The 22,354-nt window shown below is 60.0% G+C and overlaps 1 protein-coding gene across 1 annotated transcript in view; it reads right to left on the reverse strand.

Annotated features, from left to right (window-relative positions):
* Positions 1–22,354, reverse strand: part of SND1 (staphylococcal nuclease and tudor domain containing 1) — a 76,213-nt gene that overhangs the window by 17,871 nt on the left and 35,988 nt on the right. Inside the window, exons 11-12 of the mRNA XM_064141569.1 lie at positions 13,352–13,441; positions 5,471–5,571 (exon numbers count right to left, since the gene is read on the reverse strand). Coding sequence (XP_063997639.1) covers positions 5,471–5,571; positions 13,352–13,441 — 191 coding nt within the window. The remainder of the gene's footprint in view (positions 1–5,470; positions 5,572–13,351; positions 13,442–22,354) is intronic.

The following is a 22,354-nucleotide window of genomic DNA, read 5'->3' on the forward strand; positions in this document are numbered from 1 at the left end:
GCTGGAGATGATCCCAGCTTCCTCCTGGCACTGTGACCCACCAGCAGGGTGGGGACCTCAGTGGTGACCAAGGAGTGGCAGCTGCTCCCCCCAGCCTGCTCCCCACAACCTGCCTGCCCCAAGCTGCTCCCCACAACCTGCTCCCCACAACCTGCCTGCCCCAAGCTGCTCCCCCCAACCTGCTCCCCACAACCTGCCTGCCCCAAGCTGCTCCCCACAACCTGCTCTCCACAACCTGCTCCCCACAACCTGCCTGCCCCAAGCTGCTCCCCACAACCTGCTCTCCACAACCTGCTCCCCACAACCAGCCTGCCCCAAGCTGCTCCCCACAACCTGCTCTCCACAACCTGCTCCCCACAACCTGCCTGCCCCAAGCTGCTCCCCACAACCTGCTCCCCACAACCTGCTCCCCACAACCTGCCTGCCCCAAGCTGCTCCCCACAACCTGCTCCACACAACCTGCTTGCCCCAAGCTGCTCCCCACAACCTGCTCCCCACAACCAGCCTGCCCCAAGCTGCTCCCCACAACCTGCCTGCCCCAAGCTGCTCCCCCCAAGCTGCTCCCCCCAAGCTGCTCCCCACAACCTGCTCCCCACAACCTGCTCCCCCCAAGCTGCTCCCCACAACCTGCTCCCCACAACCTGCCTGCCCCAAGCTGCTCCCCACAACCTGCTCCCCCCAAGCTGCTCCCCACAACCTGCTCCCCGCAACCAGCCTGCCCTGCAAGGCTGGGGGGGGGGGGGGGGGGTGGAGTGTGGGGGAGGTGCTCCCAGTACTCAACTGGAAGCAAACTGGGAGCACTGGGATGGCTGCTGGGAAGGGAGAGAAGCTTGGAGAGGACATCTCCTGCTGGCTGGGATGGAGACTGGGAGTGGGGATTGGGGAGGGGATTTTGGGGGGAGGGAGGAGGATGGGGAGGGAAGTGTCCAGCTCCAGTGTCTCTTCCCCCAGGTAGCTTCCAGGCTGGGAGATCCCTCCCAGTACTCAACTGGGAGCACTGGGATGGCTGCTGGGAAGGGGAGAAGCTTGGGGGGGGACATCTCCTGCTGGTTGGGATGGAGATTGGGAGAGAGGATTTTGGGGTGGGGAAGTGTCCAGCTCCAGTGCCCCCTCCCTCAGATAACTTCCCTCAACTGGGAGCACTGGGATGGATGCTGGGAAGGGGAGAAGCCTGGAGAGGACATTTCCTGCTGGCTAGGATGGAGATTGGGAGTGGGGATTGGGGGAGAGGGATTGGAGAGGGAAGGGACTGGGGAAGGAAGGGAAGTGTCCAGCTCCAGTGTCCTCTCCCCACATAACTTCTACTCTGGAAGATCCCTCCCAGTACTCAACTGGGAGCACTGGGATGGCTGCTGGGAAGGGAGAGAAGCTTGGAGGGGACATCTCCTGCTGGCTGGGCTGAAGATTGGGGTTGAGGCTGAAGGTTGCAGTTCAAATGTCCCCTCCAGAGATGCCTTCAAACCATCAGTGGCAGCAGCAAGGGAAGCTGCAGACATCTTCCTATCCCCCCACCCCCCCATCCCTCCCCTCCAGTTAATCCCAGCTTAAAACTGGAGCTGGGAACTGGGAGGATGAAAAGCTTTGGGCTGCAGAGGGGGGAGGGAAAAATCCCATTAAAGCTGTGGCAAATCAAATTTGTTTGGTGAAGGAGGAGAAGAGAGGAGATCAAAACTAACTCCTTCCAACCTCAGCACTCTGAAGATCAGCTCCCAGTTAAAACCTTCCCACCCCCCCCCCAAAAAGCCCCCCTTGGAGTGGGGTTTGCAGCAGCAAAACACCTCCAGGTCTTGCTGCTGGTGCCATGACCCTGGGAGAGGGCACTCTGGCACCCTGGGGGCAGAGGTGGCCTGAGCAGAGCTGGATGGGGTGGGCTTGGAGGAGACCCTCAGAGCCCAACCTTTAAGCCAGCCCTGCCAGGGCACCACCAACCCTCAGCTCCTTCAAACCCCTCCAGACTCCCCCACTGGGGGCCCCAGCATTGCCCTGGGTAACCCTTGAAGACCTTTTCCATGCAGAAGTTGTCCCTCAGGCCCAACCCAAAGCTCTCCACATGGCAACTTGAGGCTGGCTCCTCCTGTCCCATTGCTTGGGAGGAGGCTTTGATGCCCACCTGGCTGCAGGCTCCTCAGAGCCAGAAGGTCTCCCCTCAGCCTCCTGTGCTCCAGGCTCAGCACCCCCAGCTCCATCACCTGCTCCTCACAAGCTCTCCAGAGCCTTCTCCTCCTTCTTCAGACTCTTCCCCATCTTTGTTGCCCTTCTCTGGGCCTCCTCCAACCCCTCCATGTCCTTTGTGGAGTGAGGGACCCAAACCTGACCCCAAGATTCCAGCTGTGGCCTCAGCAGTGCCCAGTCCAGGTGAACTATCCCTGCCCTGCTGCTGGCCACACTCCAGCTGACCCAAGCCAGGCAGCTGGTGGCCTTCTTGGCCACCTGGGCACCCTCTGGCTTGTTGCCAGCTGCTGTCACCAACCTCCTGCAGATCCTTTTCCACCCTCTCCAGCCACTTTGCCCCAAGAATGGAACCTTCATGAGGTTGCTGTGACCCAAGTTCATAGAACCATAGAGCCAAGCAGGTTGGCAGAGACCAGCAGGTTGGGTTGGGTTAGAAGAGACCTTCAAAGGTCACCTGCAGTCAGCAGGTTGGGTTGGGAGGGACCTTCAGAGGTCACCTGCAGTCAGCAGGTTGGGAGGGACCTTCAGAGGTCACCTGCAGTCAGCAGGTTGGGTTGGGAGGGACCTTCAGAGGTCACCTGCAGTCAGCAGGTTGGGAGGGACCTTCAGAGGTCACCTGCAGTCAGCAGGTTGGGTTGGGAGGGACCTTCAGAGGTCACCTGCAGTCAGCAGGTTGGGTTGGGAGGGACCTTCAGAGGTCACCTGCAGTCAGCAGGTTGGGTTGGGAGGGACCTTCAGAGGTCACCTGCAGTCAGCAGGTTGGGAGGGACCTTCACAGGTCACCTGCAGTCAGGAGGTTGGGAGGGACCTTCAGAGGTCACCTGCAGTCAGGAGGTTGGGAGGGACCTTCACAGGTCACCTGCAGTCAGCAGGTTGGGTTGGGAGGGACCTTCACAGGTCACCTGCAGTCAGCAGGTTGGGTTGGGAGGGACCTTCAGAGGTCACCTGCAGTCAGGAGGTTGGGAGGGACCTTCACAGGTCACCTGCAGTCAGGAGGTTGGGAGGGACCTTCACAGGTCACCTGCAGTCAGCAGGTTGGGTTGGGAGGGACCTTCAGAGGTCACCTGCAGTCAGCAGGTTGGGAGGGACCTTCAGAGGTCACCTGCAGTCAGCAGGTTGGGAGGGACCTTCAGAGGTCACCTGCAGTCAGCAGGTTGGGTTGGGAGGGACCTTCAGAGGTCACCTGCAGTCAGGAGGTTGGGAGGGACCTTCAGAGGTCACCTGCAGTCAGCAGGTTGGGTTGGGAGGGACCTTCAGAGGTCACCTGCAGTCAGGAGGTTGGGAGGGACCTTCAGAGGTCACCTGCAGTCAGCAGGTTGGGTTGGGAGGGACCTTCAGAGGTCACCTGCAGTCAGCAGGTTGGGTTGGGAGGGACTTTCAGAGGTCACCTGCAGTCAGCAGGTTGGGTTGGGAGGGACTTTCAGAGGTCACCTGCAGTCAGCAGGGGACACCTTGCACTAGAGCAGGTGGCTCAGAAGCCCAACCAAAGCCATCTGGAATGGCTCCAGGGGCTGGGACATCTCCCAGCTCATTGGGCAGCCAGAACCAAGTTCTCCCTACCCACCCTCCTGGCCACCTCCCACCACTCTGCTGCAACCAGGACCAAGGTTGGCACCACCCAGCTAAGCCCTGGGCACAAGAAGCATTTGTGCAGGTGGTGGCAAGGAGGAGGAGGAGGGAGGGGGCACAAAGTGGCACTCCTTGAGGCTTGTGGTGGCCACGAGATGCTTTGGCTGCCACAGCCCCTTTGGGCTGGGGGTTAAACAAAGCAGGGTCTGTGCCAGGCTGGGATGAAAGCCTGGCTTGTCCCACTGGCATCTGGCCTAGGTGCCAGCCTACTTGGCATGCAGATCACGTTGGGGTGGGCATGAAGCTCACTGCTGCCTGGCTTCTGGAGATGTCAGGCCTTTGCTTCTTCATTTCCTGGGGGTGTTTTTAGAGGGGTGGTCCTGCAGCCCCTCTGCCTGCTGGCAGGAGAGCCAGGTGGGCACAACAACCCCAAGCAGCACTTGGGGCTGGGGCCAGAGTGGCTGAGAGCAGGCAGGCAGAGAGGGCCCTGGGGGTGCTGGCAGAGAGGAGCTGCAGCTGAGGCAGCAGTGCCCAGGTGGGCAGCAGAGCCAATGGCATCCTGGGCTGGCTCAGGAGCAGTGTGGGCAGCAGGACAAGGGAGGTTCTTCTGCCCCTGTGCTCAGCACTGCTCAGGCCACCCCTGCAGTGCTGTGTCCAGTTCTGGGCTCCTCCATTGCAGAGATGTTGAGGTGCTGGAAGGTGTTTGGAGCAGGGCAGCAAGGCTGGGGAGGGGCCTGGAGCAGAGCCCTGTGAGGAGAGGCTGAGGGAGCTGGGGGGGGTGCAGCCTGCAGCAGAGGAGGCTCAGGGCAGAGCTCATTGCTGCCTGCAGCTGCCTGCAGGGAGGCTGTAGCCAGGTGGGGTTGGGCTCTGCTGCCAGGCAGCCAGGGACAGAAGAAGGGCCCAGAGCCAGGGCAGGTCTGGGCTGGATGTTAGGAGGAAGTTGTTGGCAGAGAGAGTGATTGGCATTGGAATGGGCTGCCCAGGGAGGTGGTGGAGTCTCTGTGCCTGGAGGTGTTGCAGCCAAGCCTGGCTGAGGCACTGAGTGCCATGGGCTGGGTGCTTGGGCAGGGCTGGGTGAGCTTGGAGGGCTCTGCCAACCTGCTTGGCTCTATGGCTCTGTGAACTTGGGTCACACCTACCCCATGAAGGTTCCATCCTTGGGGCAAAGTGGCTGGAGAGGGTGGAAAAGGATCTGCAGGAGGTTGGTGACTGCAGCTGGCAACAAGCCAGAAGGTGCCCAGGTGGCCAAGAAGGCCACCAGCAGCCTGGCTTGGGTCAGCTGGAGTGTGGCCAGCAGCAGGGCAGGGATAGTCCACCTGGACTGGGCACTGCTGAGGCCACAGCTGGAATCTTGGGGTCAGGTTTGGGTCCCTCACTCCACAAAGGACATTGAGGGGCTGGAGGAGGCCCAGAGAAGGGCAACAAAGATGGGGAAGAGTCTAAAGAAGGAGGAGAAGGCTCTGGAGAGCTTGTGAGGAGCAGGTGATGGAGCTGGGGGTGCTGAGCCTGAAGCACAGGAGGCTGAGAGAGACCTTCTGGCTCTGTACAGCTCCCTGCAAGGAGCTCGAAGTGAGCATCCCTCAAGCAGACCAGGTCACGGCTAAGGTCCTCCAGTCTGACAACTCCTCCCAAACCTCTGGAGGTGGGAAGGGGCTTGTGGAGCCTGCTAGTGAAGAGGAGGAAGGCTTCTGGCCCCAGTGTGCCCTGCTGGCATTGGCTGTCCACTTACATGCCCCCGATGGAGACGGTGGCACAGGTGCGCTCGGAGAAGGCTGGCACGGTCTCGGTGGCACTGCTGGCTGGGCGGATGTAGTCCACTGTCACGTTCACCTGGGCCAGGAGAGATGGACAGGAGGTCAAAACCAACCTCCCCAGCAGCTCTGCATCAGCACCTCCCAACCAGCTCTGGACCATCACCTGCCAGCCAGCTCCGGACCATCACTTCCCCAGCCAGCTCTGCACCATCACTTCCCCAGCCAGCTCTGCACCATCACCTCCCCAGCCAGCTCTGGACCATCACCTCCCCAGCCAGCTCTGGACCATCACCTCCCCAGCAGCTCTGCACCATCACCTCCCCAGCAGCTCTGCACCATCACCTCCCCAGCAGCTCTGCACCAGCACCTCCCCAGCAGCTCTGCACCAGCACCCCCCAGCCAGCTCTGGACCATCACCTCCCCAGCCAGCTCTGGACCATCACCTCCCCAGCCAGCTCTGGACCATCACTTCCCCAGCCAGCTCTGCACCATCACCTCCCAACCAGCTCTGGACCATCACCTCCCCAGCAGCTCTGCACCATCACCTCCCAACCAGCTCTGGACCATCACCTCCCCAGCCAGCTCCGGACCATCACCTCCCCAGTGCCTCTGCACCATCACCTCCCAGCCAGCTCTGGACCATCACCTCCCCAGTGCCTCTGCACCATCACCTCCCAGCCAGCTCTGGACCATTACCTCCCCAGCCAGCTCTGCACCATCACCTCCCAGCCAGCTCTGGACCATCACCTCCCCAGCAGCTCTGCACCATCACCTCCCCAGCAGCTCTGCACCATCACCTCCCCAGCAGCTCTGCACCATCACCTCCCCAGCAGCTCTGCACCATCACCTCCCCAGCAGCTCTGCACCATCACCTCCCAACCAGCTCTGCACCATCACCTCCCAACCAGCTCTGCACCATCACCTCCCCAGCAGCTCTGGGCCATCACCTCCCAACCAGCTCTGCGCCATCACCTCCCAACCAGCTCTGGACCTTCACCTCCCAACCAGCTCTGCACCATCACCTCCCAACCAGCTCTGGACCATCACCTCCCAACCAGCTCTGCACCATCACCTCCCAGCCAGCTCTGGACCATCACCTCCCCAGCCAGCTCTGGACCATCACCCCCCAGCCAGCTCTGCACCATCACCTCCCAGCCAGCTCTGGACCATCACCTCCCAACCAGCTCTGGACCATCACCTCCCAGCCAGCTCTGGACCATCACCTCCCCAGCCAGCTCTGGACCATCACCCCCCAGCCAGCTCTGGACCATCACCTCCCCAGCCAGCTCTGGACCATCACCCCCCAGCCAGCTCTGGACCATCACCCCCCAGCCAGCTCTGGACCATCACCCCCCAGCCAGCAGGCTTGTGTTGAGCTCCAGCCCTCCTGTGGGGCTGGGAGGATGTGGGGCTGGGAGGACATGGGGCGGATGGCTCTGAAGTGGGGTGGGGAGGCTCAAGCTCCATTTCTCTCCCTTCCAAGGTGGGATGAGGAGATCCAAGGTTGGTTTCTCCTCATCCCTGGACAGAAAAAGGCAAGAGCAAGCTTGTGTTGAGCTGCAGCCCTCCTGTGGGGCTGGGAGGACGTGGGGTGGATGGTTCCACGGAGGGCTGGGGATGTCCAAAGTCGCTTTCTCCCTATGCCTGGAATCTGCAGTAGGTTCCATCTCCATCCCTAAGGCAGCTGTAGATGGCTGGCAGGCAGCTCTGGGCACATGTCCAAGGTCATCTCCAGTCAGTGTGAATTAAATCAGCTGCAGCAGCTCTTCTGCCCCTGGAGGAGATCCAAGCCCTCCGAGAAGCAGGGCCCCAGCGCCCAGCTCTGCGCGGCTCTCTGCAAAGCCACCAGGGCTCAATGTCACCCAGCCCCGCTCCAACTGGCACCAGCCAGGCATCTGCCAAGCCCTGCTCCACCCTCAAGCATCCCCAAGGTGCTTGGAACCAGGCTGTGGAGATTGTGGTCTCAGCAATGCACTCACAGCATCTCCTGCTCCCGGGGCGTGGTGGTGGTGGGAAGGGAGCGGCGCAGGTCACCCCCTCCAAAGCAGGGCACCCACAGCAGCTTGCCCAGCCCCACGGGGCACAGCTGGGCTTGGAAGCTCCCCAGACAAAGGAGGCTCCACAAACTCCTGCTGGCAGCCTGCTCCAGGGCTCCACTACCCTCAAATGACAGAGTCACAGAGCCAAGCAGGTTGGCAGAGCCCCTCCAAGCTCACCCAGCCCTGCCCTGCCCAAGCACCCAGACCATGGCACTCAGTGCCCCAGCCAGGCTTGGCTGCAACACCTCCAGCCACAGCAACTCCACCACCTCCCTGGGCAGCCCATTCCAATGCCAATCACTCTCTGACAACAACTTCCTCCTCACAGCCAGCCTAGACCTGCCCTGGCACAGCTTCAGACTCTGGCCCATCTTCTGGCCCTGGCTGCCTGGCAGCAGAGCCCAACCCCACCTGGCTACAGCCTCCCTGCAGGCAGCTGCAGGCAGCAATGAGCTCTGCCCTGAGCCTCCTCTGCTGCAGGCTGCACCCCCCCAGCTCCCTCAGCCTCTCCTCACAGGGCTCTGCTCCAGGCCCCTCCCCAGCCTTGCTGCCCTGCTCCAAACACCTTCCAGCACCTCAGCATCTCTCTGCAATGGAGGAGCCCAGAGCTGGACACAACACTCAAGGTGTGGCCTGAGCAGTGCTGAGCACAGGGGCACAAGAACCTCCCTTGTCCTGCTGCCCACACTGCTCCTGAGCCAGCCCAGGATGCCATTGGCTCTGCTGCCCACCTGGGCACTGCTGCCTCAGCTTCAGCTCCTCTCTCACAGCACCCCCAGGGCCCTCTCTGCCTGCCTGCTCTCAGCCACTCTGGCCCCAGCCCCAAGTGCTGCTTGGGGTTGTTGTGGCCCAAGTGCAGAACCTGCCCTGGGCCTTGTTCAGTCTCATCCCCTTGGCCTCTGCCCACCCATGCAGCCTGGCCAGGTCCCTCTGCAGGGCTCTGCTACCCTCCCACAGCTCCACACTGCTCCTAGCTTGGTGCCAGCTGCACACTCACTGCTGCTGGACTCAATCTCCTGGTCCAACAAGTTGCTCCTGGTGGAACCTCCTGGCCTCCAGCTGGTGCCCACTGCCCCTTTGTCCTGTCACTGGGCACCACTGAGAAGATCCCAAGCCACATCCTATTGCTCCTCCACATGTCCTTTAGCTCTGTGACAGCAGGAGCCTTGGTGCCAAGGTTAGAGACACCAACCCTATGGAGAGCTTGGGTGTGGTGGCAGCAGGAGCCTTGGTGCCAAGGCTTAGAGACACCAACCCTATGGAGAGCTTGGGTGTGGTGGCAGCAGGAGCCTTGGAGCCAAGGTTAGAGACACCAACCCCATGGAGAGCTTGGGTGTGGTGGCAGCAGGAGCCTTGGTGCCAAGGCTTAGAGACACCAACCCTATGGAGAGCTTGGGTGTGGTGGCAGCAGGAGCCTTGGAGCCAAGGTTAGAGACACCAACCCTATGGAGAGCTTGGGTGTGGTGGCAGCAGGAGCCTTGGTGCCAAGGTTAGAGACACCAACCCCATGGGGGCAGCTCTCTGGACCCCTCCCTGCAGAGCTACCTCCATATCCACCCCAGCAAGGACCAAATCCACTGGGACTATTTTTGCTCTCCCAGTTCTCTGCCATTATCTCCTTCCACCCCAGTGATCCACACCCCCACACCACCACTCCCCCCTCAGCTAATTAGAAGAGGAGGGGCCAGCAGTGTCCATCAAAGCTCAACTCAATTAATGAAGCTGCTTAATGATGGGGCCTGGAGATCGATGGATGCCAGTGGAGGGGATGGAACTGCCTCAGCTTCTGCTGTGGCTGCAGGGTTCCAGCAGAGGAGACAAATCCATACTGGGACAACTGGTTCATTGGCAGCCACTGGGCAAATTCCACCCCGTGGGGGGTCATGGAGGCAGCGTGGGGGGAGGTGGGGCTGGGATTGATGGAGCTGCATGGAGGAGGAGCTGTGACTGCTGCTGGACAAGTTGTCCACCAGCCAGCAATGAGCCCTGCTGGCCAAGAAGGCCAATGGGGACTTCCTTGGGGGCAGGAAGAAGAGTGAGGTCAGCAGGTCAAGGGAGCTTCTCCTCCCCATCACCTCTGCTCTGCCCTGGGTGAGGTCACAGCTGCAGTCCTGAGTCCAGTTCTGGGCTGCTCAGCTCACCAAAGACCTGAGCTGGGTTTGGCTGTGCTGAGCTCCTCAGAAGAAGCAAGCAGGAGAAGCATGGAAGGGATTGGGAGAGACCTGGAAGGTGATGGAGTCCAAACATCAACCCAGCACTGCCTGAGCACCACCAGACCATGGAAGGGATTGGGAGAGACCTGGAAGGTGATGGAGTCCAAACATCAACCCAGCACTGCCTGAGCACCACCAGACCATGGAAGGGATTGGGAGAGATCTGGAAGGTGATGGAGTCCAAACATCAACCCAGCACTGCCTGAGCACCACCAGACCATGGCCCTCAGCACCACATCTCCATGGCTTTGATACCCCTCCAGGGATGGGGACTCCACCACTGCCCTGAGCAGTCCTTTACAGCTCTTTCCATCCAGAAATTGTTCCTTGTGTCCAACCTGAACCTCCCCTGTGGGAACCTGAGGCTATTTCCTCTTGTCCCATCACTTAGGAGAAGACTTTGATGCTCAGCTGGCTCCAACCTCCTCCTCTCAGGGAGTTGTAAAGAGCCAGAAGTGTCCCCTCAGCCTCCTCTTCTCCAGGGTGGGCCCAGACTCTTGTCAGTGGTGCCCAATGATAGGACAAGGTGCAAAGGGCACCAGCTGGGAGCCAGGAGGTTCCACCAGGAGCAACTTGTTGGCTTTGAGGGTGGTGAAGCCCTAGAGCAGGCTGCCCAGAGAGGTTGTGGAAGCTCTGGAGAGCTTCCAACCCCACTCTGCACATTGTGATGCTGGGCAAGCTGCTGTGGGTGCCCCTGTTGGAGCAGGGAGGGTTGGACTGGGTGAACTTGGAGGTCTCTTCCAACCTGGTTGATTCCATGATCTCCAGAGGTCCCTTCCCATCAGCAGCACGGTGACATTTAGGGTCCTTCAGGTCTGTTCTCCATCTCCCAGCTCCTCTCTGAAGGTGACAAATGTCACAGGGCACCAAAGGCAGCAGATGTGGCAGTTGGGATGTCTCCTCCTCATCTCCCTTGGGTGTTTGCTCCAGGGAGAGGAGTGGGAGTGGAGGACAGAAGAACTTCTTTCTGCTTCAGTTTTACTGCAGGAGCCTGGGGAAAGCCACTCAGAGGACCTCAGGATCTGGGTAAAGCTGGGCCAGATCTAACAGCTCACTGGAGGAAGCTTCTGTGACAGGGAGATGGTGCTGGAAGAAGTTGGAGATGGAATCATCTGGGTTGGGAAAGAGCTCAGAGGGCATCAAGTCCAATCACCTGGGTTGGGAAGGAGCTTCAAGAGCATTGAGTCCAATCATTTGGGTTGGGAAGGAGCTTCAAGAGCATTGAGTTCAATCACCTGGGTTGGGAAGGAACTCTGAGGGCATTGAGTTCAACCACCTGGGTTGGGAAGGAGCTTCAAGAGCACTGAGTCCAATCATTTGGGTTGGGAAGGAACTCTGAGGGCATTGACTTCAATCACCTGGGTTGGGAAAGAGCTTCAAGAGCATTGAGTTCAATCACCTGGGTTGGGAAGGAGCTCTGAGGTCATTGAGTTCAACCACCTGGGTTGGGAAAGAGCTTCAAGAGCACTGAGTCCAATCATTTGGGTTGGAAAAGACCTCCAAGGGCATTGAGTTCAACCACCTGGGTTGGGACAGAGCTTCAAGAGCATTGAGTTCAATCACCTGGGTTGGGAAGGAGCTCTGAGGGCACTGAGTCCAATCACCTGGGTTGGGAAAGAGCTTCAAGAGCATTGAGTCCAATCACCTGGGTTGGGACAGAGCTTCAAGAGCACTGAGTCCAATCACCTGGGGTGGGAAAGAGCTTCAAGAGCATTGAGTCCAATCACCTGGGTTGGGAAGGAGCTCTGAGAGCACTGAGTCCAATCACCTGGGTTGGGACAGAGCTTCAAGAGCACTGAGTCCAATCATTTGTTTTGGAAGAGCCCTCTGAGGGCATCAAGTCCAATCTCTAAGCCAACAGTGTAAGGTCACCACCAAACCATCTCTGTGGCTTTGAAACCCCTCCAGGCATGGGGGCTCCACCACTTCCACCTCAACAGCTCTCCAAGGGATGAGTTTGTTCCTCATGGTCCACTCTAAAATCTTCACTTGGTACCTTCTGACCCTCAAAAGACCCAACCATCCCCCAGCTGCCTCCTCAGCACCTCCTGCCTGCTCTTGGTGGCATGCTGCCCGTGGCACAGCCAGAGCAGATGCATCATGAGGTGGCACCATGAGGACAGGAGGGCAGCTGAGGACAGATGGCTGATTGAAGCCACCAGAAAGTGGCTCCTGGTGCCAGGATGAGAGCAGCCAAGGTTGGGCATGGGCTGGGTGAGGATTGCCATCTTGTGGCAGTTGGGCACAAGAAGGTGACCACCCCAGAGGAAGCAGGAGAAAGGCTCCTGCACCTTGAAGAAGCTGCTGCTTGCCTTGGGATGGGGTGGGGAGATCCAGGTCCACACTTCCTAAAGTGCAGCTCCTTCTAGTGCCACACCAACGCTGGAGAGATGCCAGCAGGAGGAGAGGTGACCACTGTGTGGGGACAGCAGCCATGAGGAGGTCCTGAGGATGCAGGGACAGCACCCACAGAGAGGGTCCCCACCATGCTGGGACAGCACCCACAGGACAAGACCCCAGGAAACAAGGTCACCTCTGCAGGGACAGCACCCACGGGGAGGGTGACCATGGCACAAGGGGTACAATCCCTACCCTGCACCTTCAGGACATACCATTGCTGCTCCAGGCCTTTCTTGGCCACCTAGGCACAACTTGGCTCAACTCTGCCCACTGATGACCTACACCAACATATCCTTTCTGGGGCCACTCTGAAATTCCCAGGGCACACATAGCACATTCCCATGAACAGCTGACATGGGAGGGAGCCTCTGCAAGGCCCTCACCAAGGCTGATGAGGCAAGACTTGGGCACCATCATAGAGCCAAAGAGCCAAGCAGGTTGGCAGAGCCCTCCAAGCTCACCCAGCCCTGCCCAGCACCCAGCCCTGCCCAAGCACCCAGCCCATGGCACTCAGTGCCCCAGCCAGGCTTGGCTGCAACACCTCCAGCCACAGCCACTCCACCACCTCCCTGGGCAGCCCATTCCAATGCCAATCACTCTCTCTGACAACAACTTCCTAACAACATCCAGCCTAGACCTGCCCTGGCACAGCTTCAGCCTCTGGCCCCTTCTTCTGGCCCTGCCTGCCTGGCAGCAGAGCCCAACCCCACCTGGCTACAGCCTCCCTGCAGGCAGCTGCAGGCAGCAATGAGCTCTGCCCTGAGCCTCCTCTGCTGCAGGCTGCACCCCCCCAGCTCCCTCAGCCTCTCCTCACAGGGCTGTGCTCCAGGCCCCTCCCCAGCCTTGCTGCCCTGCTCCAAACACCTTCCAGCACCTCAACATCTCTCTGCAATGGAGGAGCCCAGACCTGGACACAGCACTGCAGGGGTGGCCTGAGCAGTGCTGAGCACAGGGGCACAAGAACCTCCCTTGTCCTGCTGCCCACACTGCTCCTGAGCCAGCCCAGGATGCCATTGGCTCTGCTGCCCACCTGGGCACTGCTGCCTCAGCTTCAGCTCCTCTCCCCCAGCACCCCCAGGGCCCTCTCTGCCTGCCTGCTCTCAGCCACTCTGGCCCCAGCCTGTAGCTGCTGGGGTTGCTGTGACCAGAGTGCAGAGCCTGCCCTGGGCCTGGCTCAGTCTCACCATCACTGTCCCCTCCATACCTTCTTCCCAATGAGCTTCTTGCGCAGGAACTCCCGGGCCTCAAACATGTAGGGGATGTCATAGAGGGGCCTCAGCTTCCTGTTCTTGTCCTGGAAAGGAGACAGACAGGGGACACTGGTCAGAGGAATGCAGCAGAACCACCTTGAGATGGCCACCATAGAGCCATGGAATCCATTGTGGTATGGTCTCAGTTGGAGGAGAGCTTGCAGGGCACCCCTTAGCCCAGCACTGCCAGGGCACCACCAAACCCTCCCCACCAGCACCACATCTCCATGCCCTTCAAACCCCTCCAGGGATGGAGACCTCAGCACTCCCCTGGCAGCCTAGGCCAGGCCTCAACAACCCTCAAAAGGCAGAAACTGAACCTCCCCTGGGGCAACCTGAGGCTCTCTCCTCTCACCCTGTTACTTGGAAGAAGACCTCGATGCCCACCTGGCTGCAGCCTCCTTTCAGGGGGCTGTAGAGAGCCAGAAGGTCTCCCCTCAGCCTCCTCTCCTCCAGGCTCCACACCACCTCAGGTCTCTCAGCTGCTCCTCACAATACTCCAGACCCTTCCCCAACTTTGTTGCCCCTCTCTGGACCTGCTCCAGCCCCTCAATGTCCTTCAAGCCATGCTCAGTCCAAAGAAGATGGAGTGGTGAGAGCTGAGTCCTCACAAAGTGGGACCAGTAACCAACAAGTGCCACCAGTGATGGCATCATCCTTGCCCTGGCAGCAACCACCCTTCCCTGGGCATGCCAAGACTCATGACCATGCCACATTGAGCCCAGAGGAGGTGGAGAGGTGGAAATTGACTGCTCACCAAGAAGGACCACCCCAAACCAGGGACCATCAGCAGGGTCACCACAGAGAGGGCAACATCACCTGTGATGACATCGCCCTTGCCAAGAAGCCACCAGCCCTGTGCCACAGAGCAGCTGGCAAAGTGGGAGTCCAGAGTGGTGCTGAATGGTGTCACATCCAGTTGGCACATGCAGTCACTAGTGGTGTTCCCCAGGGGTCAGTGCTGGGCACAGGCCTGGTCAGTGTCTTTATTGCTGCTCTGCAGCAGGGCACCGAGTCCAGCAGCAGTGAGTGTGCAGCTGGCACCAAGCTAGGAGCAGTGTGGAGCTGTGGGAGGGTAGCAGAGCCCTGCAGAGGGACCTGGCCAGGCTGCATGGGTGGGCAGAGGCCAAGGGGATGAGACTGAACAAGGCCCAGGGCAGGTTCTGCACTTTGGCCACAACAACCCCAAGCAGCACTTGGGGCTGGGGCCAGAGTGGCTGAGAGCAGGCAGGCAGAGAGGGCCCTGGGGGTGCTGGGGGAGAGGAGCTGAAGCTGAGGCAGCAGTGCCCAGGTGGGCAGCAGAGCCAATGGCATCCTGGGCTGGCTCAGGAGCAGTGTGGGCAGCAGGACAAGGGAGGTTCTTGTGCCCCTGTGCTCAGCACTGCTCAGGCCACCCCTGGAGTGCTGTGTCCAGTTCTGGGCTCCTCCATTGCAGAGAGATGCTGAGGTGCTGGAAGGTGTTTGGAGCAGGGCAGCAAGGCTGGGGAGGGGCCTGGAGCACAGCCCTGTGAGGAGAGGCTGAGGGAGCTGGGGGGGTGCAGCCTGCAGCAGAGGAGGCTCAGGGCAGAGCTCATTGCTGCCTGCAGCTGCCTGCAGGGAGGCTGTAGCCAGGTGGGGTTGGGCTCTGCTGCCAGGCAGGCAGGGCCAGAAGAAGGGGCCAGAGGCTGAAGCTGTGCCAGGGCAGGTCTAGGCTGGATGTTAGGAGGAAGTTGTTGTCAGAGAGAGTGATTGGCATTGGAATGGGCTGCCCAGGGAGGTGGTGGAGTGGCTGTGCCTGGAGGTGTTGCAGCCAAGCCTGGCTGGGGCACTTAGTGCCATGGTCTGGGTGCTTGGGCAGGGCTGGGTGAGCTTGGAGGGCTCTGCCAACCTGCTTGATTCTCTGATCCTATGATTCCCCACTGTGGTTGTGAAGATGCTGAGAAACCCAAACCCCCTTTGCAGAGCCCTGAGCAGGAGCTCAGAGGTGGAGGAGCTGTGCCAGGAGAAGCCAATTGGGCCCATCCAGAGCGTCCAACACATCTCACCCCTTAACCGCTGCCCTGTCAGCCCCCATCACATCCCACTCTGTTGCCTGCTGCAGATGATCTCTGCTGGCAGAGGAGAATGTGGCCCAGGAGATGGCTCTGGGAAGCTGTTCAAGAAGGAGGACACGTGGGTAAGGAAGCTCTGCACATCAGGAGGAAAACTCAGCCTAGCAGGGAGAACATTGAGCAAAGCCTACAGTGGTCAAGCACCCAGGTCAAGGGAGGTTCCTCCTCCTACTCTTCTCTGCCCTGCTGAGGTCACAGCTGGAGAAGTGAGGTCAATTCTGGACTCCTCAGTTCCAGAGAGACTGGGAGCTGCTGGACATGGTCCAGTTGAGGGCCTGAAGCTGCTGAGGAGCCTGAAGCATCTCTGTGAGGAGGAAAGGCTGAGAGCTTTGGGGCTGTTGAGCCTGGAGAAGAGCAGCCTGAGAGGGGATCTGCTCAGTGCTCAGCAAGAGCTAAAGGGTGGGTGGGGAGCAAGATGGGACCAGACTCTTGTCAGTGGTGCCCAATGATAGGACAAGAGGCGCAATGGGCACCAGCTTGGTGCCATGGTCTGGTTGACTGGCCAGGGCTGGGTGCTAGGTTGGACTGGATGAGCTTGGAGCTCTCTTCCAACCTGCTTGAGTCTATGCTTCTATGGAAGTCAGGAGGTCCCAACAGCAGCAACTTGTTGGCTTTGAGAGATGGTGAAGCCCTGGAGCAGGCTGCCCAGAGAGGTTGTGGAATCTCCTTGTCTGGAGAGTCAAACTCTTCTTCATGGCCTGCAGGAGACCCTTGGCTTTCTTGGCAAGGGCACACTGCTGGCTCACAGGGCAGTTTGTTCTGCACCATAGAACCACAGAGCCAAGCAGGTTGGCAGAGCCCTCCAAGATCACCCAGCCCTGCCCAGCACCCAGCCCATGGCACTAAGTGCCCCAGCCAGGCTTGGCTGCAACACCTCCAGGCACAGCCACTCCACCACCTCCCTGGGCAGCCCATTCCAGTGCCAATCACTCTCTCTGACAACAACTTCCTAACAACATCCAGCCTAGACCTGCCCTGGCACAGCTTCAGCCTCTGGCCCCTTCTTCTGTTGCTGCTTGCCTGGCAGCAGAGCCCAACCCCACCTGGCTACAGCCTCCCTGCAGGCAGCTGCAGGCAGCAATGAGCTCTGCCCTGAGCCTCCTCTGCTGCAGGCTGCACCCCCCCAGCTCCCTCAGCCTCTCCTCACAGGGCTCTGCTCCAGGCCCCTCCCCAGCCTTGCTGCCCTGCTCCAAACACCTTCCAGCACCTCAACAGCTCTCTGCAATGGAGGAGCCCAGAACTGGACACAGCACTCCAGGGGTGGCCTGAGCAGTGCTGAGCACAGGGGCACAAGAACCTCCCTTGTCCTGCTGCCCACACTGCTCCTGAGCCAGCCCAGGGCTGCCAGAGCCTTCTCCACACAGCTGCTGAGTTCACTGCTCACCTGTACAGCTGCAGGGGGTGGAGGTTGTTCCTCCCTGGGTGCAGAACCCTCCACTTGAACTGGTTGAACCTTGTGAGGTTCTCCTCTACCACATCTCCAGCCTGGCCAGGGACAACCTGAGAGCAGGGTCTCCTCCCAGCCTGCCACCTGGAGCAGCATTTGGGGTTGATCTGCTCACAAGGACCAAAACTAAAAGGAGGTGGGGGGGACATGGCACAATTCAGCCCCAAAACCTGCCTGTAGGAGCCTGAGAATCAGGGCTGTGGAGTCTCCTTCTCTGCAGAGCTTCCAACCCCACCTGGCTGCTGGGCTCCTGGACAAGCTGCTGTGGGTGTCCCTCCCTGCTGGAGCAGGGCTGAGGGGGTTGGAGTGGCTGAGCTCCAGAGGTGCCTTCCCACCACCAGCAGCAGCACTGGGACTGTGTGATCAACCATTCAGAGAGTAATTAAAGTCCTTAATTAGGCTCAGGCAATTAAAGGTTTGAGGGGAGGAAGCTGCTTAATTAACGAGGAAGTCAAGGTGTGGTGGAGCATCCCCTTGGGAGATTGGAGGAGGAGGAGGAGAGGGTAGAGCCTTCATCCTCCCTCAAGTGCTGCCCAGTTCCAGAGAGACTGGGAGCTGCTGGAGAGAGTCCAGAGGAGGATCTGAGGCTGCTGAGGGACTTGGAGCATCTCTGGGAGGAGCAGCTGAGGGAGCTGGAGCTGTTGAGGCTGAAGAAGAGCAGCCTGAGAGGAGACACTGGCACAGGGTGAGGGTGGTGAGACACTGGCACAGGGTGAGGGTGGTGAGCCCCTGGCACAGGTTGCCCAGGGAGGTTGTGGAGCACAGAATCACCCAATGTGATCTTTGATCACATTGGGTGATTCTGTGCTCCACAACCTCCCTGGAGGTGTTCAGCACCAGGTTGGATGAGGCCTTTGAGTGCCCTCTTCTAGCAGGAGCTGTCCCTGCCTATGGCAGGAGGTTGGAAGTGGCTGAGCTTTGAGGTCCCTCCCAACCTAAACCATTCTAGGAGGAGGAAGAAGAAGAAGCTCTCCCCATCTCCACCAGAGCAATTAGAGAAGGTCATTAACAGCCAAGCAATTAGCAGAGCAAAGGAGCTCTGAGCACCACGCCTGGATGAGCAGCTCGAGGAGGTGAGGAGAAGGGCTGGAGGTCAGCAGCTGCCACCCTGAGTGGCTTGGAGCACTGCTCACAGTGTCACCAGCAGCCCCCAAGGCTGCTCAGGGGAGAAAGAAGACCCCAAAGGACCTCCCAGTGCTCAGCTTGGGATGGGAGATGGATCCAACCTGGAGCAAGCAGAGGGAACCTTTGGAGAGGGGACTGGGGATGTGGGTTGGGAGCATCCAGCCCAGTGATGGTGGGGAGGGGAAGGAGGCAGCAGGGTCAAAGTCATGGACACACAGCAGGGGTTGGAACCCAGGATGCCATTGGCTCTGCTGCCCACCTGGGCACTGCTGCCTCAGCTTCAGCTCCTCTCCCCCAGCACCCCCAGGGCCCTCTCTGCCTGCCTGCTCTCAGCCACTCTGGCCCCAGCCCCAAGTGCTGCTTGGGGTTGTTGTGGCCAAAGTGCAGAACCTGCCCTGGGCCTTGTTCAGTCTCATCCCCTTGGCCTCTGCCCACCCATGCAGCCTGGCCAGGTCCCTCTGCAGGGCTCTGCTACCCTCCCACAGCTCCACACTGCTCCTAGCTTGGTGCCAGCTGCAAACTCACTGCTGCTGGACTCAGTGCCCTGCTCCAGAGCAGCAATAAAGACACTGACCAGGCCTGTGCCCAGCACTGACCCCTGGGGCACAGCACTGGTGCCAGCTGCCAGCTGGGTGTGGCACCATTCAGCACCACTCACTGGGCCCAGCCCTGCAGCCAGTTCCTGACCCACAGCAGAGGGACTCTGCCCAAGCCAGGAGCTGCCAGCTGTGCCAGGAGCTGCTTGTGGCAGAGGTGCCAAAGGCTTAGCTGCAGCCCAGGCAGACTCCAGCCACAGCCTGCCCCACGCTCAGCAGGCAGAAGCTGAGCAGCAAAGCAGCTCAGGGTGCTCAGGCAGGACCTGCCCCTCCTAAACCCATGCTGGCTGGGCACAGGCCCCTGGCCATGCTGTGGGTGCTGTGTGCTGGCACTCAAGACAACCTGCCCCATGCCCTTGCCTGGCACTGAGGTCAGGCTGGCAGCTCTGCATAGCCTAAAGTTGCCCCATGGGAGCTTTAGTTGGGACATGAGGAACAGTTTCTGCCCCTTGAAGGTTGCCCAGGGCAGTGGTGGAGCCCTCACCCTTGGCAGGGCTTCCAAGGCATGGTTTGGTGGTGCCCTGGCAGTGTTGGGTTAAGGACTGGACTGGATGATCCTCCAGCCCTGCCCAGTCCATGCTTCCCAAGGGAGGGTTTGAGCCCTGAGGAAGCCCAAGGTGAGCAGAAGTGGCACCTGGGCCAGGCTGTGCCACGCTCTGGGATGGGGCAGCATCTGCTGCTGCACCTCCTGCCCTTGAAAGCCCAGCAAGCAGGGATGGCTTCTTGGCAGGGCACCAGGATGGGGTCCTGGAGGGACTGTCCCCTGTCCCTCTCACCTCCTCACCCATGCCATGTCCCTGCCTCTGCTGCATCCCTGCCTCTGCCACATTCCTGTCTCTGCCATGTCCCTGCCTCTGCCAACCTCCTGCCTCTGCCATATTCCTGCCTCTGCCACCCTCCTGCCTCTGCCACCCTCCTGCCTCTGCCACCCTCCTGCCTCTGCCACCCTCCTGCCTCTGCCACGACCCTGCCCGTGCCACCTCCCTGGTGATACCACATGCCTGCCTGTATCACCTCCTTGCCCATGCCACCTCCTCCCCTGTCCCCTGCCACCTTTCTGCCAGCCACCAGCAGCAAGCATCTCCCACCACTTCCCAGGAGGTGGTCTCAGGGATGCTCTGGCAGCAGGACTTGGGGTGGCTACCACCATAGTGATGCTGATGGTGACAGTGCTGCCAGTGCCACCTCGAGCTGTCCCCTCCCTTCCCGAGGGACACAGTGCCAGCTCCATCCCTCAAAGCCTTTTCTGCTCCCCACTCCCCTCCCCCCCTCTGCCAGCCCTGCCTGTGCCATGTCCTAGTTTCTCTCCTGCTGCTTTTCTTCTCTCCCAGTCACGTGCTGGATGCAGCTTCATCTGCTGCTGGTTCCTCCAGCTGCTGCCACCAGTTAGAAACCAGCCCCCTCTTGTGCCCAGCCCAGGTGGCACTGGGACCTGCTGGTGCAGCAGGATGAAGGTTCTGCACTAATGAACTGCCCAGGAGAAGGGATGAGGTTGGATCCCTCCCCATATCCCACCTCACCTCATGCTAGTGACCCCTCCCCCTTCCCCACCAAGCTGGTGAGGTGGCATCAGCCTGGGGTTAACCACCCCATGGGGGCCTCCAGTCTAGCAGCTGGGGGGGTTCCAGTTATGTCCTGAAACTGGGGTTAACAGTGGAGGCTGGAAAAGGAGGTGACCCAACCCCCCATATCCCACCTCAGCCCATGCTCCAAAAGGGCCTTGGTGCCCACCAAGCTGCTGAGATGGCATCAGCCAGGGCCTCACCATCACTTGGGGGTCACAGAATCCTAGAGCCAAGCAGGTTGGCAGAGCCCTCCAAGCTCACCCAGCCCTGCCCAAGCACCCAGCCCATGGCACTCAGTGCCCCAGCCAGGCTTGGCTTCAACACCTCCAGCCACAGCCACTCCACCACCTCCCTGGGCAGCCCATTCCAATGCCAATCACTCTCTCTGACAACAACTTCCTCCTAACAGCCAGCCTAGACCTGCCCTGGCACAGCTTCAGCCTCTGGCCCCTTCTTCTAGCCCTGGCTGCCTGGCAGCAGAGCCCAACCCCACCTGGCTACAGCCTCCCTGCAGGCAGCTGCAGGCAGCAATGAGCTCTGCCCTGAGCCTCCTCTGCTGCAGGCTGCACCCCCCCAGCTCCCTCAGCCTCTCCTCACAGGGCTCTGCTCCAGGCCCCTCACAGCTTTGGCGCCCTCCTGTGGACACCTTCCAGTACTGCAACATCTCTGCAATGGAGGAGCCCAGAACTGGACACAGCACTCCAGGGGTGGCCTGAGCAGTGCTGAGCACAGGGGCACAAGAACCTCCCTTGTCCTGCTGCCCACACTGCTCCTGAGCCAGCCCAGGATGCCATTGGCTCTGCTGCCCACCTGGGCACTGGGGGACACAATGGCTCAAGGGCACCTCCACCAAGTTGGCACCACCTTTGCCATCTCTTGGGGTACCCCTTTAGCCCCTCTCTCCCTGGGGGTGCTGATGCAGCTCCATCACCACAGGAACCCTGCTGTGACGCTGGGCTGGAGGCTGCAAGTGGAATTTCTCCCTCCCGAGAGCTGCCCCAAGCTGATGTACTCAACTCCACCTCCTCCTCCTCCTCCTCCTGATGCTGCACTCAGCTTGATCTCAGAGCTTTCTTCCAAACAACAACAGCTGCTGCCTGAGGGTCCAAGCTTGGCTGCTGCAGCTTCCAGCCTGCAGCTACGGAGGCGTCACAGCTACTGGCTTGGGTTGGAAGAGATCTTTAAGGTGAGGGAGTCCAACCCTTAACCCAGCCCTGCCTGGGCACCACCAGGCCATGGCCCTCAGCACCACGTCTCTACAGCTTTCAGGGATGAGGACTCCACCACTACCCTGGGCTGCAGGAGCTGTAACTGCTGCTGGACAAGTTGTCCACCAGCCAGCAATGAGCCCTGCTGGCCAAGAAGGCCAATGGGGACTTCCTTGGGGGCAGGAAGAAGAGTGAGGTCAGCAGGTCAAGGGAGCTTCTCCTCCCCATCACCTCTGCTCTGCCCTGGGTGAGGTCACAGCTGCAGTCCTGACTCCAGTTCTGGGCTGCTCAGCTCACCAAAGACCTGAGCTGGGTTTGGCTGTGCTGAGCTCCTCAGAAGAAGCAAGCAGGAGAAGCATGGAAGGGATTGGGAGAGACCTGGAAGGTGATGGAGTCCAAACATCAACCCAGCACTGCCTGAGCACCACCAGACCATGGAAGGGACTGGGAGAGACCTGGAAGGTGATGGAGTCCAAACATCAACCCAGCACTGCCTGAGCACCACCAGACCATGGAAGGGACTGGGAGAGACCTGGAAGGTGATGGAGTCCAAACATCAACCCAGCACTGCCTGAGCACCACCAGACCATGGCACTCAGCACCACATCTCCATGGCTTTGACACCCCTCCAGGGATGGGGACTCCACCACTGCCCTGGGCAGCCTGAGTCAGAGAAGCTCCTCAAGAAGAAGCCTTCCCAGAGCTGATTCCTCACAAAGTCACAACCAGAGGCTTCATTTTCCCAGTGCCAGCAGGCAGGACCTTAATTGCAGGGTTCACCATCACCATGGCAAGATCTCACAAGCTCCCCTCCAGTTTGGAGCAGTTTAACCATCACTGGGGGCTTGACAACTGCTACTTAAGAAGGGCAGAAGGTCACAGCTCTTCCTTCTCTTGCCAGCAGCTCCCTGAGCAGATCAGAAGGT

Source organism: Pogoniulus pusillus, chromosome 4 (genome assembly GCF_015220805.1).
Source record: "Pogoniulus pusillus isolate bPogPus1 chromosome 4, bPogPus1.pri, whole genome shotgun sequence".
In the NCBI taxonomy this organism is placed as follows: Eukaryota; Metazoa; Chordata; class Aves; order Piciformes; family Lybiidae; genus Pogoniulus; species Pogoniulus pusillus.